General features: G+C 44.0%; 1 protein-coding gene across 2 annotated transcripts in view; it reads right to left on the reverse strand.

Annotated features, from left to right (window-relative positions):
• Positions 1-324: 324 nt before the first annotated feature.
• pdcd4a (programmed cell death 4a) overlaps positions 325-20,397 on the reverse strand; it is a 40,260-nt gene continuing 20,187 nt past the window's right edge. For both annotated transcript variants that reach the window (XM_088918198.1, XM_088918207.1), the window contains 8 exons: positions 19,464-19,577; positions 17,379-17,600; positions 14,347-14,444; positions 12,487-12,601; positions 8,641-8,748; positions 6,257-6,367; positions 5,182-5,321; positions 325-4,475 (listed from right to left, as the gene is read on the reverse strand). In XM_088918198.1, the coding sequence (XP_088774324.1) occupies positions 4,424-4,475; positions 5,182-5,321; positions 6,257-6,367; positions 8,641-8,748; positions 12,487-12,601; positions 14,347-14,444; positions 17,379-17,600; positions 19,464-19,577 (960 nt within the window). In that variant the 3' untranslated portion in view covers positions 325-4,423. The remainder of the gene's footprint in view (positions 4,476-5,181; positions 5,322-6,256; positions 6,368-8,640; positions 8,749-12,486; positions 12,602-14,346; positions 14,445-17,378; positions 17,601-19,463; positions 19,578-20,397) is intronic.

Raw genomic sequence — 20,397 nt, forward strand, 5'->3', positions numbered from 1 at the left:
GCCCATTCGTGTGAGCATTTCCCAGGTTGTCATTGTAAACACGAGTTTCTCAAAGTGACTTATCTGGATAAATAAAGGATTATTTGTATTTTCCTTTAGCCCAAGGAAATGTGAATACTATAACAAAACCTGACCAGAAGAGCAACAGACAAGGAAATCTGCCCTTAAGAACATTCTGACATGCATGTCATTCTTAACCTGTGAAACAGTCAGGGCGACCAGCAAAGATCAAGAACCCAACTCATAAGCATAGCACTGCTCTTTCTCTGAATGTTATGAGCAAAAGTTCAGATTAATACACTTGAACACCATGACACAAAGAGGCTAGGATTATGTCAACTTTTATTGAAATAATGACACTGTCCCAAATGTATTTGCAATGCTGGAAGTAACAGAACAAAGAGAAGTAAAGCTTTTTAACAAGTGATTCACAATTTGTTGCATTACAGGAACGGGTTCAGAGGAGGGTACAAAAAGACTGGAAAAAAAACAGCAATACTGGTTTTTTGGTTACCATTTGTGATAGGAGCTAAAGCACTGTCATCATTTTCAACAATTACCTGAAAGAAAACAACTGTTCAGACAGTAACGTTCACACTTGTAAAAAATGACTTAAAATGTTACAAAAACCCAGTGATAACCTGAAATTAGGTATTTACACCAAAAATTAACTCTTTACCCCCCACACACACAACCCGAGAATTAAGGAAGCTGCTGATGATAACCCTACACCGTCGAACCCAAATTACGGATTTTTACTCTGTGTATATTTATGAACCCCTTTGACCACGTGAAGCTGTGATGAAAAGTTGATGCCATTCATCCTTGTTGGGTTTCATAGCATTTGATTGCCTGACTGATTTTTTTTTTTAAAAAGGCTGGTGGCTTTTAACAATACGGTATTATCACAAGTGTGTGGATTATCATGCGCACTGACATACAGAAGTAACCGTGTTAACTGCACATCTGCACACCCGCTGAGGACTCCCCAGCCACAACAGGGAAAAAAATAATGCGAGTAGAACCAAAGAAAAGGAATGGGATTTTCCCCATTGATGATGGCCAAACCACCAGCCATGGGGGCGACTATGAGCTGAGCAGAGAACATCACACTGAGATGTGCCTAAGGCTCTATCAGTGCACCTGTGAGAGATTAACATTCCAGGTCCTTTTGGTTAAACTGTCCTTACTGGGGACAAAAATAAAAACAACTGAAGTACAAATGCACACAAAAAGTCAACATTTGTTGTGCTTACTTCCTGCACCGTTAAGAGGTTCTGAATTTACAAAGCGATTCAGTCACTGTGTTCCAAAGCAGGGCTTTCTCTCTCTCCATTTCTCAAGTTTTCTTATACACATTTAACACTTATTTGATTAAAAACACCGTGTCAACTGAATGATTTGATCAAACTCTGCCAAAATAAAACAGAAAACAGAAAAAGAAAAGGATGTAATCCTTTCTTTTAGGTTTCGAAACCTCCACAGATTATATCATTAGGTGTATCAGGACCTTGATAATAAGTCTGTACGCCCACTTGATTTTGCATTCTATTTGAGAGGAAATATTTTAAAGAGAACTGGGAAATAAAAAGACACTTCATCAAACCAGATGTGAGGAAATACTTGCACTTGATCATTTCAAGCAGCAGTTTCAAGATGTATTGGTGCTGGGTGCTGATGGAATTCAAAGGCTTTTCTTTGCTGCAATTCACATTTGAACAATATTTTAAAATCCTACACAGCCCAAAGTGAGACAGGCCATTAACTGACTGGAAGGCGGCCACTTAGGAAGCTAGTGGATGCTTTGTCTCCATTGCAGCTGGTGAGGCTGGTTTTAAGCCCTTTGAAAGAAGTAATTCTGTTTTCACAATCTGTGCTGTCTGTTCAGCTTGTAGAGATTTCTTTCAAAGGAAACAAACTAACAAGGTTTTAATGCATCCTAGCTGCCCGAACAGCACTTTCAGACAATCGGGGCTGCATTCATTTCTAATTATTTCTAAATATTTTGTCTTCAAATATGCCGGGCCAACAATAGTCAACAAATGGTGGAACTGATTGCAAATAAACCTGTCTCACTCTTAAACCATAAACCAATAGCAATTTAGCATCTCATTCATCTAAAAGGTGCACTGTTCTATAAACTGCACCCTTTGGAAGGCCTCTACATTTGTAAATTTGTGAAACCTGAAAAATGTTTCAAAATAGGTGTGCCTCTAGAAATATTTCATCATTGACTTCATATTATTTCTTATAAGAAAGGAGTCAGGAAACTATCAGAGTTTGTAGTCATTATTGTCACATTGTGTAGGAGTTCTGGTTTCAGCTTTAAAAGCAAAAAAAAAAGCTGACAGTACATTATATACAAAGACATCAGATTTAAAGAGACTTGTGGTCAAAATGTTGTGAAGAGGAACTTAGCATTTTAAAAAAAACTGCTCTCTTACAAGCTAGGTAAGGGTTTCATAATTCAGAATAAGAAAAGTGCCAGAGAGAAGCAACCCTGCTCTGAAGATCCGTTTTGGTTCAGAATGAGAGAATTGAATAGGATAGCATACAGACTAGGAGAAACAAAATGAAAAGATGAGATTTTGCCCGAGCTATAAAAGGCTCATGGAAAATAAGATCCATTCCTAACAAAAAAAACCTGAAAGTAATGGTAGCACTTGTACTTTTCTGTGCACTTTTTTTATAACAGCTGTCATCAAGGTTATTATACATATTTCAAATTCACTGAAAAACACAATACCTGTTTCTAATATTCTGGCCCATTTTAACCGATCAGAACAGGCTGAAGTAATAAGTCTTTTTTTTTTCCGTTCCTGGCATAACATGGAATAAAATATTTCCCTAGCTGTTCATCGGTTTCGATTTTCCCTGTCAGGGTCGTGATTTTGAATGTCGTTTGGTCACTTTTGCCAGAAAATCTCAGGTTGTAGGCCGGTATAACAGAGGTAATGTGTCCCCTTTTACACAGTTCAGGTTCACAGCTTAAGCACAAATCTTTGGATGCATACAAAAAATAAACCGCAACAGCTAGGAGGGCAAGTAGCTAAACTCCAAAAGAACAGTTCTAAAGCTCATGCAAACAAAAAGGGTTCAGGTGTGTGAGAACCGTCTTCTGCCTCCTACGCAAACTAAGTTCTGCGTTTTCCCCGGATTTAGAAATCTTTGCAAAATCTCATTTTCAAAGACGTACCCCACACACCATATTTTTACAGCTGGGTTTGACTCTGGCAAAAAAAACTGTTTTTTTTAGAAGCATGAAATGGAATCAACATTAAAAGCGCAAACAACATGAATACTGTGACATTAGAACCCCACGCTCTTTGGTTCTACCTCAAAAAAAGATGTAGAGCGCTTGACATCTCTGCTGTTACACTTGAAAAAAATATATATGTTGTGACTGCCTCATCCTTCCAGCTCCTTCACTGCTCATTGGCAGTTTTGCTATGGACCTTCTACAATATTCCTGGAATTCTGTACAGTATCTGATGAGTGGCTGAAAAGCCATCTTTACAAACGGTCTATCCTAGCTACAACCCCAATAAGATTTTTTTTGGTAAGTTCTAGACCTTTTCAGACCTTGCTCAGGACATGTTACTCACTGCCACACACCTGCCTGCGCCTGCCTTCATCTCCACCGGTGAACCTGCAACGACTGTGCTGACCGTCTGCAGAGCAGCAGGTGTGTAGAGGGATAAGGCATAACCTCCCGGACAGCACCAGCCTGTGGCTGCCTGCACCCTGAAGTCAGGATCCCGGGAAGGCAGACCTCCCAACAAACTGGCAACAGGAATAGCAAAGACAGGAGGCGGGAGAGGGCCTGGTCAAGGTGTAGCTTCTTTCCTAAGCGGTGCCGAACTGAGATACAGCTAGGCTGCTAGCACCAAGACTGCAGGGAGTGGAGAGGCTTCGCCACCAGAAAACCGCATTAGCAAACCGCCAAGAGCCGCAGGAAAGCAAGACACTACTGTGCAAGTATTACGCGGTCAAGAAGTAAAATATAAAAGAGACACCCGACATGCTCTCCCTCACTCCAGAGCCCTATTAAGAAAAGTTCGGAATCCCAGCTGCTTTCTTTATTCGTCACTCGGACCCATATCTGAATCATGGCCTGACATGCAATGCAAAATACAATGGACAGTCACCGGTGCAGGAATCGCCATAACCACCCCCCCTCCCCAGCTCCCTCCAGTCTCTCTCCCTCTGTTCAAGAGCACGCCAAAAAAAAAACACGAACTCGGGAGAAAGACAAAAAAAAGGAGAAATAAAGCTTCCACAGCCCACACCTCCCCCCCCTCCCCCCTTTCCACATTCCGCTGGCGTTGGCGTGGGGCCGAGTGCCGGGGCCACTCGGGGCTCTCCCTGCCTCAGGCCTCGGGCCCCGGGCAGGGGGGAGGCGCCCACACTCTCTCCCTCCGCTCTACTGCTTGATGCGGCCTCCGTCCCCCTCGCTCACAAACCGCTTGCGCCCCCTGGTGGCCAGAACGACAGGGAAAAGACGGGTCAGGCTTGTTTGAACACTTTTATAACACTCTTACATTTACAGACCGGTGTGCGTTTTCTCACGCTCAGTTCAACATGAGGGCTAAACCAAGGGATGCTTCTTCACACAGACGCACAACGCAATTGCAGGAATGTAAGAAAATAAGAAAGGCTACAAACTGAGAGAAGCCCATTGGTTGCTAGCAGCTCATTGATCTGATTCAGCTTTTTCTTTAGCTGAAAAGACTGAATCAGATCATCATCTTCAACTCATCTTCCTCAGGAATCTGCTTCAACGTTGTATCTGGTTACCTTATTCCAGATCCCTGAAGTCCTTTGTGTAAATTTCTAATCATCAATACCACTACCTCTTGATTTTCACTTGTGGAAACGTCCTTGGCCCAGTTCAAGCCCCCTACTCTTACTGTCGGGGTAGGGGTTTTCCTTTAATTACCTAGTTCTCAATCCTGCCCTTTCCATCTCCTTGAATCCTTGTAAATTGTCACTTCAGATTACATCTGTCAATCGGGAACCTTAACAGAAGACTTTCCACACTTTCTGCAAACATTCCTAAGTTCTACTTGTAATATTTTCTCCTCCCGTTTCATACATAACTTAATGATGGAACAAGAACTTCGCTAAAGAAGGAGGACGTGCTACAGAAAGCGAATTAAGCAAGGGGCTGACGAGGCTCACCTCGAAGGACAAGCGTCTCTTAGCTGTTTGGTGATGACAGACTCTTGGAAGCACAGGTCCACAAAGGTCTCCATGATAGTGTGGGCATGAGGCACATCCAGGTTAATATCAGGCAGCTCGTTGTACACGCGCTGGAACCCCTGTAACACAAGATCCACCCGTCAGGCCTACCGCCACGAAACTGCTTAGCCACTGGTAAAACTTCCTTATTACACACATTAAACTTCAAAATACGCGTTCATGTGTCATGAATTTTTTCAGACTCCCCTCTAGAGGCAATTTCCCCCGGGAATAATGTCCCCTTAAACATTTTGTAATAGCTTATTGAGTACAGGCAGTAGAGGCCTGGTTAGGGGCTTAAAAACCAATCATCGGTCCTCTTGCTGGACGGTGTTCCAGGTGTGGATGGTTTTCAAGCACATTCCCAAACACGCGTCATGGGGTGGAGACTTTATTGTTCACCATCTCTCCCTTGTGCTTCCACACACTTCGTAACCTTTAACAGACAGAGCTTCCAAGGGAAATGGATGCCCTTTGTATTAAAATGGCCATCGCTGCTCCCTGGACTGTACTTCTGACCTCACAGTAAGCGCCATTGTACAGACTCTGGCTAGATTCCTTCCCTATGTCCCACCTGCTGCCCTGCAGCTCTTACAGTAAGAGGCAAGACATTCTCGTCCTCGCCTGACACTGTGCAGCTTGCTTTTTCTAAAGCAGACATCAGGCTCCAAACGAGAAGAGGCCTTTAGGGCCACCAAGCTCGTTCGGTCACTAAAAGCGAACGGATCCAAGGATCACATCCAGCCACTTCTCGAAAGAAAGCACGGGGAATCGGCTTCAACCTCATTGGCTGCACAGCTTGTTCCAGACACCCACAACCCTTTGTGTCAGGAAGGGCCTCTCGTTTGCAGTTTTAAAGCAGTTCTGATCTGTTACCCTGCCTACATCTCACGCCATCAGGTTTTCATCCATGTGGGCCGATGAAGACAGTGCTTAATTTCCCCCCCATGTACCAACAACGCAGATACAAACCGTTCATCTCGCGTCTCGCAAGTCACTGTGACTGAACACTCACGCGGTTCATCTGGTCCAGGGTTATGAGGCCAGTTTCCCAGAATACCTTCAGCAGCTTCACCATCATCTGGACTGCGGTCTCCCCTTTGGACTCCAGCACCATGACTATAGCCTGGATATGAGAAGACAAGAGCCTGAAAGGTCAGCTTTCTGAGGCAGCAACAGGCACAAGAGACCCCTCCGGGAATGGCATTAATATCCGATTAATTGCACTTATTTTGCACTTAAAAAGGAGCACCAAAACAAAGCCTTCTTAATGCTAAACTTAACAAAGGAAGGAAGACAAGGAACATGATTCTGGGCTGCACTGGGTGTTATCTGGAACCTTCCCTGAGTACTTCACCAAAATTGATAAAGAAACAGGTTGACTAGAAGATTGATGTTTCCTTAATTATTTTCTGCCCCATGGGTGTACAAATCCTCAGGATGATCCCAAAGGGCGCCGGTTCCTACAGGAAAAGTAAATGGGTGCATGTGTACCCTCACATTGTGAAGGGACAAAACACAAAATCCTGTCTGACTGAAGAGGAGCAGATGGAACATGTTACATTATCTCACCACCAGAGGTCAGTATTGTTTTCCACTTTAGTCTGATAGCTCTTGTACCAAAGAGCATCCTCTAACCTTACTGGTTATACGAACACAATGCGATTATGCATTCTGGTCCAGATCATCATCTTGAGGGCTGCTACATTTCACTAACTGGTGAAATCTGACCATGTATCTAGCTCAAATTGTGCTACATAAGGAACTATATATGTAAAATTAGCATAACTTTAGAAAAAAATACTACTTGGATTTAGATATGACACCACATTTAAACAAACCGGGAGAGGTGTGAAGATCCTAGATTGTCACAATCACTGTAAACATGATTGTGACTGACCACAGGAGATGGTTAGACCATGTCCCCAGATCTAAAATCATTTACAGCTTGAGTGTTTATTTTATGGAAAGAGCCTTACACAAGGGAAGACGCACTAAGCTATAACCCTTTGCGCTGGTTTGCCATATAATTTAATTTAATAAAGGCTGGATATATAATAATACAGCCACAGTACAGACAAGAGACTAGGATGAGTAATGTACAATGCCTAGCGAGTGCAGCAGATGTTTATTACAGCTGCCCTACAAAAAATGAATTACACAAAAAGCACTCTCATTTATCAGTTCAAAGCTTAATAAAAGATTGTAGCCAGGAAAGCAGACCGAATTCTTCAATGTTTCAACATTATCACATGTATCCATTATTATACACAGCAGACTGCTAAAGACCACAGCAAACTAATCTAATGTTAATATGAGTGGTAACGGGCAGTTGCGTACAGGATGTAACTTATATCGTAGCATAATCACTGTTAAACAGAACATTAATTACATGAATATTTCTTAGCCTAGGGTGGAGGACTTACTCTAGTCAGCCACTAGGTGGCAATGTGTATTAGTAATGGGAACCACAAGCCTTCACAACTCAACGGTGGGAACTCAGGTTTGTCCTGCAATGGCTACGAAACTAAAGGCACTTCAAGTCCTTTTATTGAATCTATACAATATCTCTTTTTAATGTCCTCATCCATTGTCTTGATCCGATAGATAAATGTGTGCTTGAAAAAAATGTTGCCGTGATATGGTACAACAGTCCATTATACATTAGCATTTTACTGTGTATTGTTTTGAAGTCTGGGTGTTTCCAGTTCCTGTCTCCCTAAACAACACTGCTACATGCAAGCCGAACAGGCAGCAAGGCATCGGCTCTCTCGTTCTTTAGTTACGGCATGCGCCGCTCGCGAAGCAGATCAGCAGAACCAGCTTTTTTATGATCTCCAGCCAGCTCTCATCAGATCCAGCTTTTTGATCCCATCAGAACCACTGGATCCTAGTAGACGGAGCCACAAATTGGTTCTGAAACCCTATTTTCTTTAAAAGAATACTTTCAAATTCAAACTCCGCTAAAAGGACCAAAAGGTCTCACTGAAAGCTAAATGCAGAGCTCATGGCAACTGAACCTACATAAATGTTCACCATTTAAACATGAGCTTGACAACCTCAGTTCCCCCACATAAACGCCATTTCAAAAAGGCAGTTGATGTTAAAAAGCCCAAGAAGAAAGCTGTTAACTAATTATTTTGTTAGCCATTAGCTAACAAATAGAAAACATTTCTCAGAGGTATTAAGTTATATACTCTTTGTGCCTGCTGTTATTTCACTGCTTATTTAGTGTTCTCCTTTCCTGGAGCCAAAATAACCCTTATGTCCACTTCCTATTCCCCACACACACTAGTCATTTTCACGAGGCCCGTCTCTGACACACGGCAGCCCTGGCTCAGACCAGACGGAGGGGGGCAGGCCGGCGGCCCACAGCGTCTCGGGTTGATGATGCGTTACCTCGTAGACGAGCTCGTGGTGAAAGTGAGGCACTTCGAGGTCCCGCAGGCAGTGCTCCGCCTCCGACACCTCTCCCGACACCAGGTACTCCTTCAGCAGCAGGTTCATCTGAGGCAAAAAAAACAAAAAAAACAGCTCGGTCAGGTGCCCATTCTCACCAACACACACAGGACAGGACGCCCACGTCCACGACAAGGACAACACACTAGTCGAGGGGAGAGCAGAACAATCAGTGGGCTGAAGGGAGAGGTGCGTCACTACAGGAAAGCAGAAAAGAACCTCCCCAGTCTTGGTAGAGGGATCACTTCCACAGGACCTGCCCGAGAGGTACTCACAATCACGGAACAGTGTGACAAAGCAATCCTGAACTTCTGTTTCACATTCACCGGGGAGACCAGCATGCAAGGCACAAATGGGCCAGCAAGCAGGGCATGGGGAATTAAAGACTGTGGGAGTGTCCTACAGCAACAGGCTGAAGGAACAGAGTCCTTTTAGTCCTCAATAGTGACTCAACTGAAGGATTCAACAACCCAAATTACTACCTACTGGACTCGCTCCAAAACCAGCAGAGAGAAATAAAAATAGTTGACACGAATGGACATGGTAAAGGGGAAGCTGTGTTTAAAACCAAGGACAGGAGGCACTTCTTTACACAAAGGGTTGTGGGAGGGTGGAACACGATAGACAGCCATGTTAACGAAGCCCACACCCTGTCTTATTTCAAGAGCTGGCTGGATGGGATCCTTGGATTCCTAAGTTGCCAGATACCAAACATGCTTGATAAAGGGCCAAGCGACCTTTATCCTTTGTAGCTATTCTTACATTTTCATGCCCTGCTACATGATCAAGAAACCTTTTTGTTAGCCCGGCAATTTGGAACAATAATCTACTGGCATAATGACAAAAAAACATGGACAAAAGGCAGCAGATGGCCCACCCCTCACTGCATAACATCACTTCATTTGACATTTCTAATTTTTGACCATTACAGAACTCCATATGGTCGTTTCACCAAACTATCACACTCGTTATTTTATAGTGTGTAAATGTCTCGTTCGCCATTTTGCCACCTTGTGCGCACAAGTCTCAGTTTACAGCAGTGCACATCATTTAATATTCAGACAGCAGCCTACCACCACCCCATGACACTTGACACCAGCCTCCGCTGCCTTCTAAATCACCCGTTACTTAGACTGCAAAAGACATCCGTCTTCATCACTCTCCGTCTGACAGCTACAATGAGTTTCGTGCCAAAAGGCTGTCCTGGAATTGCCTTCATCTTGAAGGACCCGCTATTTCCCTTCCTGGTGTATTAAACAAAACTGAAATTCTGAAGTTCAAACAGTCAACCTGAAGTTTACGTGAGGATCTGTCACTAAGAGAAGAGAGATTTTCAATGGAATATCAAGGACAGGTTTTAAAACCCAACTCTTCAGAAGTCTGGGCAGCTGGGACCTGATACAGTGCACAGAACAGCCCAAGCAAGGCAGTGTTTATGAGCCCAATCCTGTAGTTCTTGGTAGACTAAGATAAAGCTCACGGTCTGAAGTACAGTTTTATCCATCAGGGATTTGGCTAGAGACTGTTTATCCTTATCCTAATTATCCTAAACCAGTCGTCTTCACCCGGGCTGTGCCGTTAATCTGTCTTCAGAAGACAGTGTTTACTCGTTAAACCAGGAGACCCAGGCAGGAGATGAAACAATAGCACAAAACTCCGATTAGCACCAGCAAAGACAGGGAAATCTGAAATCACTCTCGACAGTGACTCATCCGTCACCTCACCAGGAACTCTGAATGGGTCTCTGACCAAGACAAGAAAGATTATATTATTTTGCGCCTATTTATAACTCATTTTGACCAGAGATACTGTAGGTTTCAGAACAATTTGCTCCAAATTAAATACAAGCTAAATGGAGTCATGAACAGACTGAATAGGGATAGATTGCATGAACACAAAATAAACATGCAAATTACTTAAGTACTAAAATAGGTGAGGACTCAATCAGAACATTGGCTTAATCAATCATTTATATCATTGTTAAATAGCAGAAATGCATCATATTTATTAGAATTTTAATCTGCCCAGGTTCCTGGCTTGGGCTCCTTGGAAGGGGGTTTCATGAAGAATGTACAGATTGTGAACTATCATACAATGTCTTTCTTACAGTCACACAGAACTTCTTCATAGCGGACGACGATACTGTTGATGATCTCCCTTAATGCTGAGATACACTCCCAGTTGCTGTCTTTCAGCTCTGAAAGATCCAGACCTGATTTACAAGGGCAAGTCCCTCCTGAATAAATGCTGTATACTAAGACCTAAGAACTCCCTCAGAACTTTCACACAAATGTTCCACGTTTTCGGCCCACTGTACATGTTTTGCCCTCTTTTAACATTTCTTCACTTCTTTGAACTAACACAAAGCAAAACTGATCCACCTTTTTACACATTTATTCAAGGAGAGGGAAGTGAACCAGAGAGCAGTTAACAAGTGTGCACTTTTATCTAATCTGCTATGCCATCTGTGCAAGGCGAGTGTAAGGGAATTCCTCTGTTTAAGGAAATGTTTGACTGATTAGATAACGCTTGAATGTTTTTTAGAATTTTAACACGAACTCGTTCCAGGCATCTGTGTTATAATGAATCCATGCATATTCTACAAAGAGGGGTGTACCTGGCTAATAACAGTAGCAGTGTGGAAGGTTAAACTGGGCTCTGTATTCCTAACCACAGGTACTGCAAGTTTAAATCCCAGGTGGGAACTTAGCGCTGTGCCCCTGAGCAAGGTACTTTACGTGGAATGCCCCAAAGCAGTTCAAACAAACCTGCTGTATAAAAGGATATTAAAATCTGTATATAAAAGAAATGCGTAATAACATGCTGCAAGAACCAGCAGGAAATAACATTAGCAGGGAATCTACTACAGAAAGAAGATATTACATAAGGGATCTCCTGTGCTCCTGGCACTTACACATGTCCAAAGAGCTTCCCACTGACCTGGGCAGTCAGGCGAGCACTGTCTACTCTGCTAGCAGACTGGTCATGACAGTGCACATCAGCGCACGTCTCCCTCACTGCGCCACAGGTTACAGACGGGCAGCTTCTCCATCGCTGGAGACCTAGTTTGCAACCTGGCCAAGACGGCTAGGGACTAAAAAAAATGTCCCAGTATAGTGACAGCAAAAAAGGCCCAGTCTTTTAGGTGAGATATAAAACCGAGGTCCTGACTCTGCTCATTACAAATCCTAGGGCATCTCTCAGAAAGGGTAGGGGTGTAGCAATCGTGGCCTCCTAATAACCCCCCCCCCATCTATGAACTGGCTTCCTCACCATGTTCTCCTCCCCACTGATAGCTGTGGTGTGGTGAGTGTACTGTGAGCGCAGTATGGGCTGCTGTCGCATCATCCAGGTGGGGCTGCACACTGGTGATGGTGGAGGGGAGTCCCCATGACCTGTAAAGCTCTTTGAGTGAAGTGTCCAGAAAAGTGTCATATAAGTGTAAATAATACTAAATCATTCTTATGCTTATTCTTATCTTCCAGTTTAATAAATCTGGAGCCTTCATTGCCCACCTACACACTACACTGCTTTGTAATGTTCAAATATTTGGATGATTTTGTTTCTCAAACTATTGTGATGAAAACATGAACCAAGACGAACCTGCCTGCCTTCTCACTTCTGTTGTCTTGTTTTGAAGGTTGTTGAAATAGATCTTTAAGATTAAGGACACCGGCTGAAAACTGAGTATACACAGAGCGTCAAGTTTAGGCACCCGTTTCGAACATACAGTAGCATCTGTCCACAGCCACAACATTGAACAAAAAGCACTTTTTTTTTCCCTACCTCTTTGATGAGGTGCCTGACCGGCCTCTGTCCTCCGCCCACACCCCACACATTGTCTAGTCGCACAATTTCTCTCTTCATGGACAGCAGCACAGCAGCCCGGTCCAGAGCGGCCCTGGAGCCAACCACAAACAGGCAGCAAATAATCAAGAGAACACTTTCTCACACGCCGCTGTTTTCACACCTTCTACACAAGATTCACCTCTTCTCTCTTCAGGGTGCTCATCATCATCACTTATTCGTGACCAATGTGATCTCCCACCACAGATTGTTCTCCTCTGTTTCTGTCATACGCTTGAAGGAAAAGGCCCCCCCAACCAATTTCTTGAATTAGATAAATCTGCTGAATGGGACAGGAGAGACTGCAAACTGGTCTGTCAGGTGTGTGCAATTTTACAAACACACTAGCTGCACACCAGCGGCAATGACCCGACTGCTGATTCGGCGATAAAATGAAATAGCTGTTCTCCACCTCCATCCATTGCAACAGCCCCACTGGAAAGACAGGTGATCATGAAGAACGACTATCTGAATTCTGTATGAAGTGGGTGCACATGTACTTTGGGTGAGGTTTTAAAACGGCCGGGCACTGGGCCAATATAACCCGAGTTAACTGGTCTGGTAAAAGCGCAGCCGGGTCTGTAGGACTCTGGCTGGCATGTTAACCCCTAAAGTAAGGACTTTCTGCAATACACCACCTCCCTAGCCAAGAAAGCACAGCAGCGTCTCCGTTTCCTGCGGCGACTGAGGAGGGCAAACCTTCCCCCGTCCAGTCTTACCACTTTCTACAGAAGCACCATTGAGAGCACCTTGACCAGCTGTGTCACTGATTGGTTTGGGAATCGCAACGCTTCAGACCGCAAGACCCTGCAAACAATTGTGGAAACGGCTGAAAAGATCACCTCTCATTTCTGTCATCTATCACAAACGCGGCTTACACAGGGCCTCCAGTTTAGTAGATGACCCCTCCCATAAACCCTTTGCCCTCCTTCCATGTGTGAAAAGGTATCACAGTGTACGGGCCAGCTCCCCCAGACTCTGGAACAGCTTCTTCCCGCAGGCTGTCAGGCTCCTCAACACCCTGGAATCTACTTGCACCCACCCCAATTCCAGAAACAGGGTTTAAATCCCCCCAGTGTGTTGCGTACGTTGTATAATGTATTTGCTTTGTTTTTTGCACTACCTGTATCCTGTCTACAATGTCTGTGTCAGTGTCCTGTCTGTATTTGCACTGTGGACCAGGAGGAACCCTATTTCGTTCCACTGTACACTTGTATATGTCTGGAATGACAAATAAATGTGAACTTGAACTTGTTCACATTTATTTGTCATTCCAGACACCATGCCCTGGTCCCGAGGGATGACCCCTGGACCACCAGGACCACTTACAACAGCAACTGGCCTATCTTAAGGAGTCCATGTGTCAGGTGTGAGTACAGCAGATGAACATGGTAGCACTGTGGACAGTTCTTATTCTCAAATGGAAACGAAGACGGTCGCGTGAAAGGGAAAGGCCTTCTTCACCACAAAGCAGTGCAAAGTGTTTTGAAGGTCTCCGACTACTCTGAAAGCTGAGGCTTTAGGCTGCTTCCAGATCAGTCTTGATCTCAAGCCAAAGAGTCAAAGAAAACAACTCCAAACGTACCTGGGGACAAAAACACGTGAAACAACATTCTGCACCAAGAGAGAGATTCAGGTGATCCAGTACATACTTGTCTGGTACTGAACATGTGGCTCCCTCACTAACAATTTCTGTTGTACCCACAGTACTGAACAGCACCGGTAATGATCTGACAGGTTCACCCCCCCCCCGTGTTCCATGACCTCAGTCGGGTTTCGGCCCTGCGGGCCAACACACACCTGGCATGGTCGCAGTCCACTTTGCCCTTGTAGCGGTCCAGGAAATTCATCGGCAGCGCGTGGTCTGCAATAGCCCTGGCGATAAACTGACCCAGCATCTACAGGGGGGAGGGAAAAAAGAAAGCAACTGGAGAATATCTGAAAACACTGGGTTGCCGCACTGCAACGAGCCCATTCAGGACTGAGTTTCCTCTCCTCAAGCAAACATCAAGCATGTTAATTATCCATTCATCACATCCTGTACAACTTTGTGTTGGCACATTTCAAAGGAGGCAAAAGACATCATGTACAGTAGCATATATTTGCATCTCTGGCACCGAGTATAGAGCTGGCTTATTTCTTCCTACAATGCCAGCATTCTATAAAACAGAACCATGAAATACTTGAGGTTTTAAAAAGCCCATCAACAGCACGGGTTACCATTCAAAACCAGGTACTGTAGGCACCACTGCGTGACAGAACTCAAAGAGCACGTCTCCGATTAAAAGAATGACAGTGTGATCAAACCGCATGGTGTTATGTCCAGGGGTGGTCACAGGAGCCGTAAGAATACAGGCCCAAAGAACAAAAGTGAAAAGGGTGTCCGTTTACCTGACAAGCTCTTGTGCAAGACAAAATATTTCCAAAAGACTACATCACAGACCACAAAATAATAAGACAAGACTGAGCGCTACACCATGAGTGTTAGATTAAATACCCCGATCCCTGATGGCCAGGTGAGCCTTAACCAGAGACAGGTCAGGGTCTGTAACACGACACACAATGGGGGAAGAGACAGGGGACAAGGAATAAACTATGGGGGTAAAATACCAAAACAAACGGATGTAATAATAAAAATGATAACAAGAGGATGTACAAAGATTAAATGTCTATCCTTTACATTCTTCCCAGAATGATAATAAAAATAGTCCTTACACTTATACAGAGCTTTACTGGTAATGGGGACTCCCCTCCATCACCACCAGTGTGAACCCCCACCTGGATAATAAGACAGCAGCCATACTATACTCACAGTACGCTCACCACACACCAGCTATTAGTGGGGAGGAGAACGGAGTAATGAAGCCAATTCATAGATGGGGGTTATTAGGAGGCCATGACTGGTAAAGACCAATGGGAAATTTGGCCAGGATGGCAGGGTTACACCCCTACTCTTTTGCAGAAACGTCCTGGGATTGTTAATGACCACAGAGAGTCAGGACCTCGGTTTTACGTCTCATCCCGAAGGACGGCGCCTTTTGACAGTATAGTGTCTCCATTGCTAGACTGGGGTATTAGGACCCACACAGACCGCAGGGTGAGTGCCCCCTACTGGCCCCACTAACACCTCTTCCAGCAGCAACCTGAGCTTTCCGAGCTACTGGCTAGGCTCACACCTGCTGAGCTTCACTGGGCTGCCAGTTGTGAGTTGCAGGGTGATATAGCTGCTGGCTGTGCCATCATTCAGATTAAATCTCTTATGATAGTCCTGACTACTTGGCTATTAAAGATCCAATGGCACTAATGGCACTATTCACAAGAGTATGGACCAAAATCCAGACTATATCACACTCTGAATGCACGATCTGGCCTTTTAGCTCCTCCTTTGTTCCACTCAACTTGTGAAGTAACTTCTCTCCTCTCCCCCAGTCTAACGCGTAGTGGGACAGCTGGAGCACCATGACACCAGCTGGGCCTACACTTCAGGAGTGAGTAACGTGAGTTTTCTTTCCTGTGTGTAAAGCTCTTTGGGACCGGTTGAGATAAGAAATGCTACAAAATGCAAGGAATTATCATCATTAACAGACTATGAATTCTACTGCGTTTAACTTCATTTCTTTTTGACATTGCAGAGCTCCAGTGATTCATTTCTCTAGCATTTAACATCTTCCAAGAGGAATGGAAGGAACTGACATGATGGAAGAGGCACTGTCCCATTTCAACAAACAGTTGTTGTTTTTTTCGCGCAGTGTTAGGGTATCCATATTGTGCACAAACCATGAAAACTTACTTTTGTTCCCTAAAGCATAAGATTTTCAACACCCTAAAAACATATTCTTTCATAAAAAATGAAGATGAGGAGGACACCGGTACTTAGACAAGTGTGTGACAGAATGCCTGTTTCTTTACTGAGGATAAACCTGCTTACAGTTCAGCTCCAGTATTTCCCAATGCCACTGAGGCCACGTACGAGTATTTAAACAAGCACAGCTTGGATCCTATAACCAGCCCACTGGCACCATGTTTATCCAACACAGCAAGTCTGGAAACCTGGATACTGAACTCCTGAGGGAGAGATTCATAAAAACAAATATGGAGCATCACTGCCAGGAGGCGGATTGAAAACCTACACTGCATAGGGCCAAGCAGAAAAAAAACACTATGGATACCGGACAAACAGTAGTCTAGCCACAATAAGAGGTGTGTTATCGGAACTCTGCTGGGGAAACGAACCATCAACTCAAGAAGCGGGACTTGCTAGAGCAAAGCCTACCCACTTCGGCTTCTGAAACTAGGTGAGGGTGCAGGTCTGTCACCACAGGCCATTTTCATTAGTGCAAAAAGAAAAATTACCGCCATGCCTGGACTTACAAACAGCTGGTTAAAGACTGTTCGCTGGCATGGAGAATGTATTTTCTCACCCGTTGTTCGCTGTCATGAAGAAACAAAAAAGGAGCCTCCATGGTAAGCAAACAGAAGACGCCCCCTTCACAGCGTGACCCCCAGTCCTCACTGCATTCTCCGCATTTTATCTATCTTGATAACTACTGCACTGAAGTAAATAATGGCAATTATCACAAACGAGCTACTTGCTCTTACTGTGACAATCCAGGGTCCTCTTAGGGTAAAAAAAGAAATATTAACTGATGCTCTAGAGCTCGGGAACCAAGTGGAAAATTTTACATGGAAAGCAATGGAAGTTTTGGTTTCCATTGATGACGCTTTTTCCAGGAACTAATTATGTTCCTAAACCGAGAGATGCAAATGAAGAATTAAGTGCCACCTAAAAAAAAAAAAAAGTGTTTCTACGCCAGGAAGAGGGTCTGGTTTACCTGAGGGGCCTCAGGTGTGTCCAGGATGAGGTCTGGAAGGTCTGTCAACATCTTGTCGAACGCCCGCGCCATGTCGTCTTCTGACAGGACTCTGCCCACGAGGTCGGACAGCAGGCGTGACATCAGCTCCCGGTGGCTGGCCTTGCCCTCCAGGGCTAGCACCACTGCCAGCGACGAGAACTCGTATTTGTTAGGTCCCAGGTTCAACTCCTTTAACAGAGCCTGCAAGAACAGATAAACAGGGCAGTGTTGCTCCATGTCTTCACCACCAGTGCATTCTGGGAAACACAGACATGTGCATCATCTCATACTTGAAATGGCTATAAAACCAAATATAGTAGGAGCTGTTTCATTGAGACACCCCAGAGAAGTGAAGGACTGTCCTGCTTCAGACGACATTCCCGCTAAAGTGAAGAGCAGTTAGACAATACTAGAAGTTGGATTAATTAGTAGAGAACAACTGAAAAGACTTGCAGGAAACGGTATATAAAGCCAAAAAGCACGCTTCACAAAGTCTTCAGTGCTGCAATTTCAGTACTGTAATTTTTGTAATAAACTGAGTGAACAGACTCGGTTTATCTTCTGTATTTAAAGGGAACTGCAACGCTATTTTCATATTTCAGGATTAGAAAATCAGCATTGACGAGTGCATTTCAAACCGTAATAAAAGTCAAATGTACACAAGTAACTTCAATTTAAAGACGTCCAATTTACATCACAAAACAGACTAGATTTTCAAGTCCAGTATGTGCAGCACCATGTTCTGTGATTCAGAACGAGACAACAAAACTTGCAGTGACATGTTGCGGCCCTATTACCTTGAAAACAAGCAGGCTTGTGAATACACCTCTTTTAATCCAATAGAAATATTGCTCTCGACTTTGAGACGGTTTTGCCGACAAATACCACTTCTTAACATTGGAACACTTCTGCAGTGAAATGTCTGCTGCACAGCCAGTACTTATTTGCTCGTGCATCACAGTACACTAGTCTATTACAGGGACTAGCGAGCGAGAAGGGCTGCAAATTGAGTTTGCAACAACATGGCGACTTACAGTACTTTCACAAAGTTCATGGTTTTGTGCTTAATTCAAAATTTGTAATTATTTTCTAAACGTCAACAAATGTATTTTGTTACCGAGACTTAATAACCTGTCTGAGAAGCTGGGACTGCAGTCCCCCTATAACACCTCCATACCTACCCCACCAGACAGTGCAGGTTTGAGAGACGAGTTGAAAACTTGACAAAAGTTGCCAAGTAAAAATATCACAAAATATGCATGATGCACCTCTAGGCCCAGTGTACGGGATTATAAAATACTCAAAATTGAATAAAAAACAGGAAGGCTAGGATAATTTGAAGCCAGCACTAAAATAACGGTGCTGCTCAGCCTTGCGAGCATGAACTGAAAAAAAAACACACTACTTGCCTCTGGGCAGGAGCATGTTCAGGAAAGAAAGCGTGCGCGATTCTCACCCCACCCATACTGGTACAAGCCAAACTGATTAACAACTGCAGATGCCAAACTGGCAATTTCCAATTGTAATGTGAACAAAAACAACAGCTCCACCTGAACTGTGTCACACAAGTCATTTTCCACCTCTGTGGTTCCACCTGTGAAAAGCTGTAGCAAGGTGCTTCAATTTTCCACTCCCTCTTAAAGAATCTTGTGTGCAAAGCTATTCCAAAGGCTGTTTAAAATAATTAGTCCGGAAGCAGTGTGCATTTATAAGACCTCTAAGCTTAGTTAAATTAAAACCGATTATAAAAATAAAAACTGTTGGGTTTTTTTACCTTACAGCAACAGGAAAACATACGGAAATTATGGTAAGGTAGCTATGGTTGCAGTGGAACACAGAGACACAAGTCAAAACAGTTATGTTTAAGGGAAAAGAAAGGAACACAGCAGTAAAAAAAATCTCTTTTAAAGCATCGCTGCAACAGGGCAGTGTGTGGTGTGTGGAGTTGAAATATTAGCGCAACAGGGGTCGCAGCTCTCGGAGAAAAAACGATAACGACGACATTAAAACAGACGACGCTTCGCTCAGTTCCGAAGCCTCGTGAGCTACAGAGACTGTACCTACCTGAACTTCCCTTGTGTCTCCGTGCTCAAAGTATTCCTGAACAATGGGATTCACCGTCTTCTCCAGCTCGCCCTCATCCAACTCCGGCACCACTGTGGCGTAGACCGTGTCTCCCTTCACCAGGAACAAAAGCAGACACAAGTGTCCCATTAGGTCACTGCTCTCTTATGCTGCTCAGGAGAACAGTCTTTGAGCTGTGCAGCTGTGAGGTGAGGGACTCCCAAGAGCAGAGCTGTGATTAGCAGCGTGTCAGATGAACAACTATTGAAATAAAACATAAGCATTTGACTAAGATGCGTGCTTTATTCATCCTTAAATGTTTTAATAAAAGAAAAAAAATCATGGCTAAACATCTCTTTTTTAGACATTTCATCATGTTTCTTACCTGCAGTGATACTATTATCATAGGTAGGTAGGGCCCTTTTCAGGCCATAAAGGCCCATTGGGGAATGGGGGGACAAGGGCCACCATTTTTCTTGACCATCCGATACTGGAGGTAGAGGTGATGTGGTCAGCATCACGCTCCGGCCGGCCTATTACCCCCAGAAGGATTAACCCCCATGTTACTAATCTGGAAAGCAGAGTGGAGCTGGGAGCTGTCTGGAAGGAATTAGAGCAGCTCCATCGCTTGCCCCTACCTGAGACTGAACCCAGGACCTTCCAGTCAGGAGCTCGACGCCCTTGCTGTCTGAGCTACCACAGCTCCAGATACTATTATCATACTGTCATCAAACATCAAATCAAAAGTTAAAGTACCTGGATTCTTCTGGCTTTCCAAAGGAGCCCAGATTCAACAAGGCCATTTGTAAATATTTCTGACTGGTTTTACAAATTCAATCAGTTGATGCTTTAATCCAAAACAAGTTCGTTTGCACCCTTTTATACAGCTGGGTATTTTACTAGAGCAATTTGGTTGAAGTAACACAACAGCAGT

Source organism: Atractosteus spatula, chromosome 1, assembly GCF_055471065.1.
Source record: "Atractosteus spatula isolate fAtrSpa1 chromosome 1, fAtrSpa1.hap1, whole genome shotgun sequence".
In the NCBI taxonomy this organism is placed as follows: domain Eukaryota; kingdom Metazoa; phylum Chordata; class Actinopteri; order Semionotiformes; family Lepisosteidae; genus Atractosteus; species Atractosteus spatula.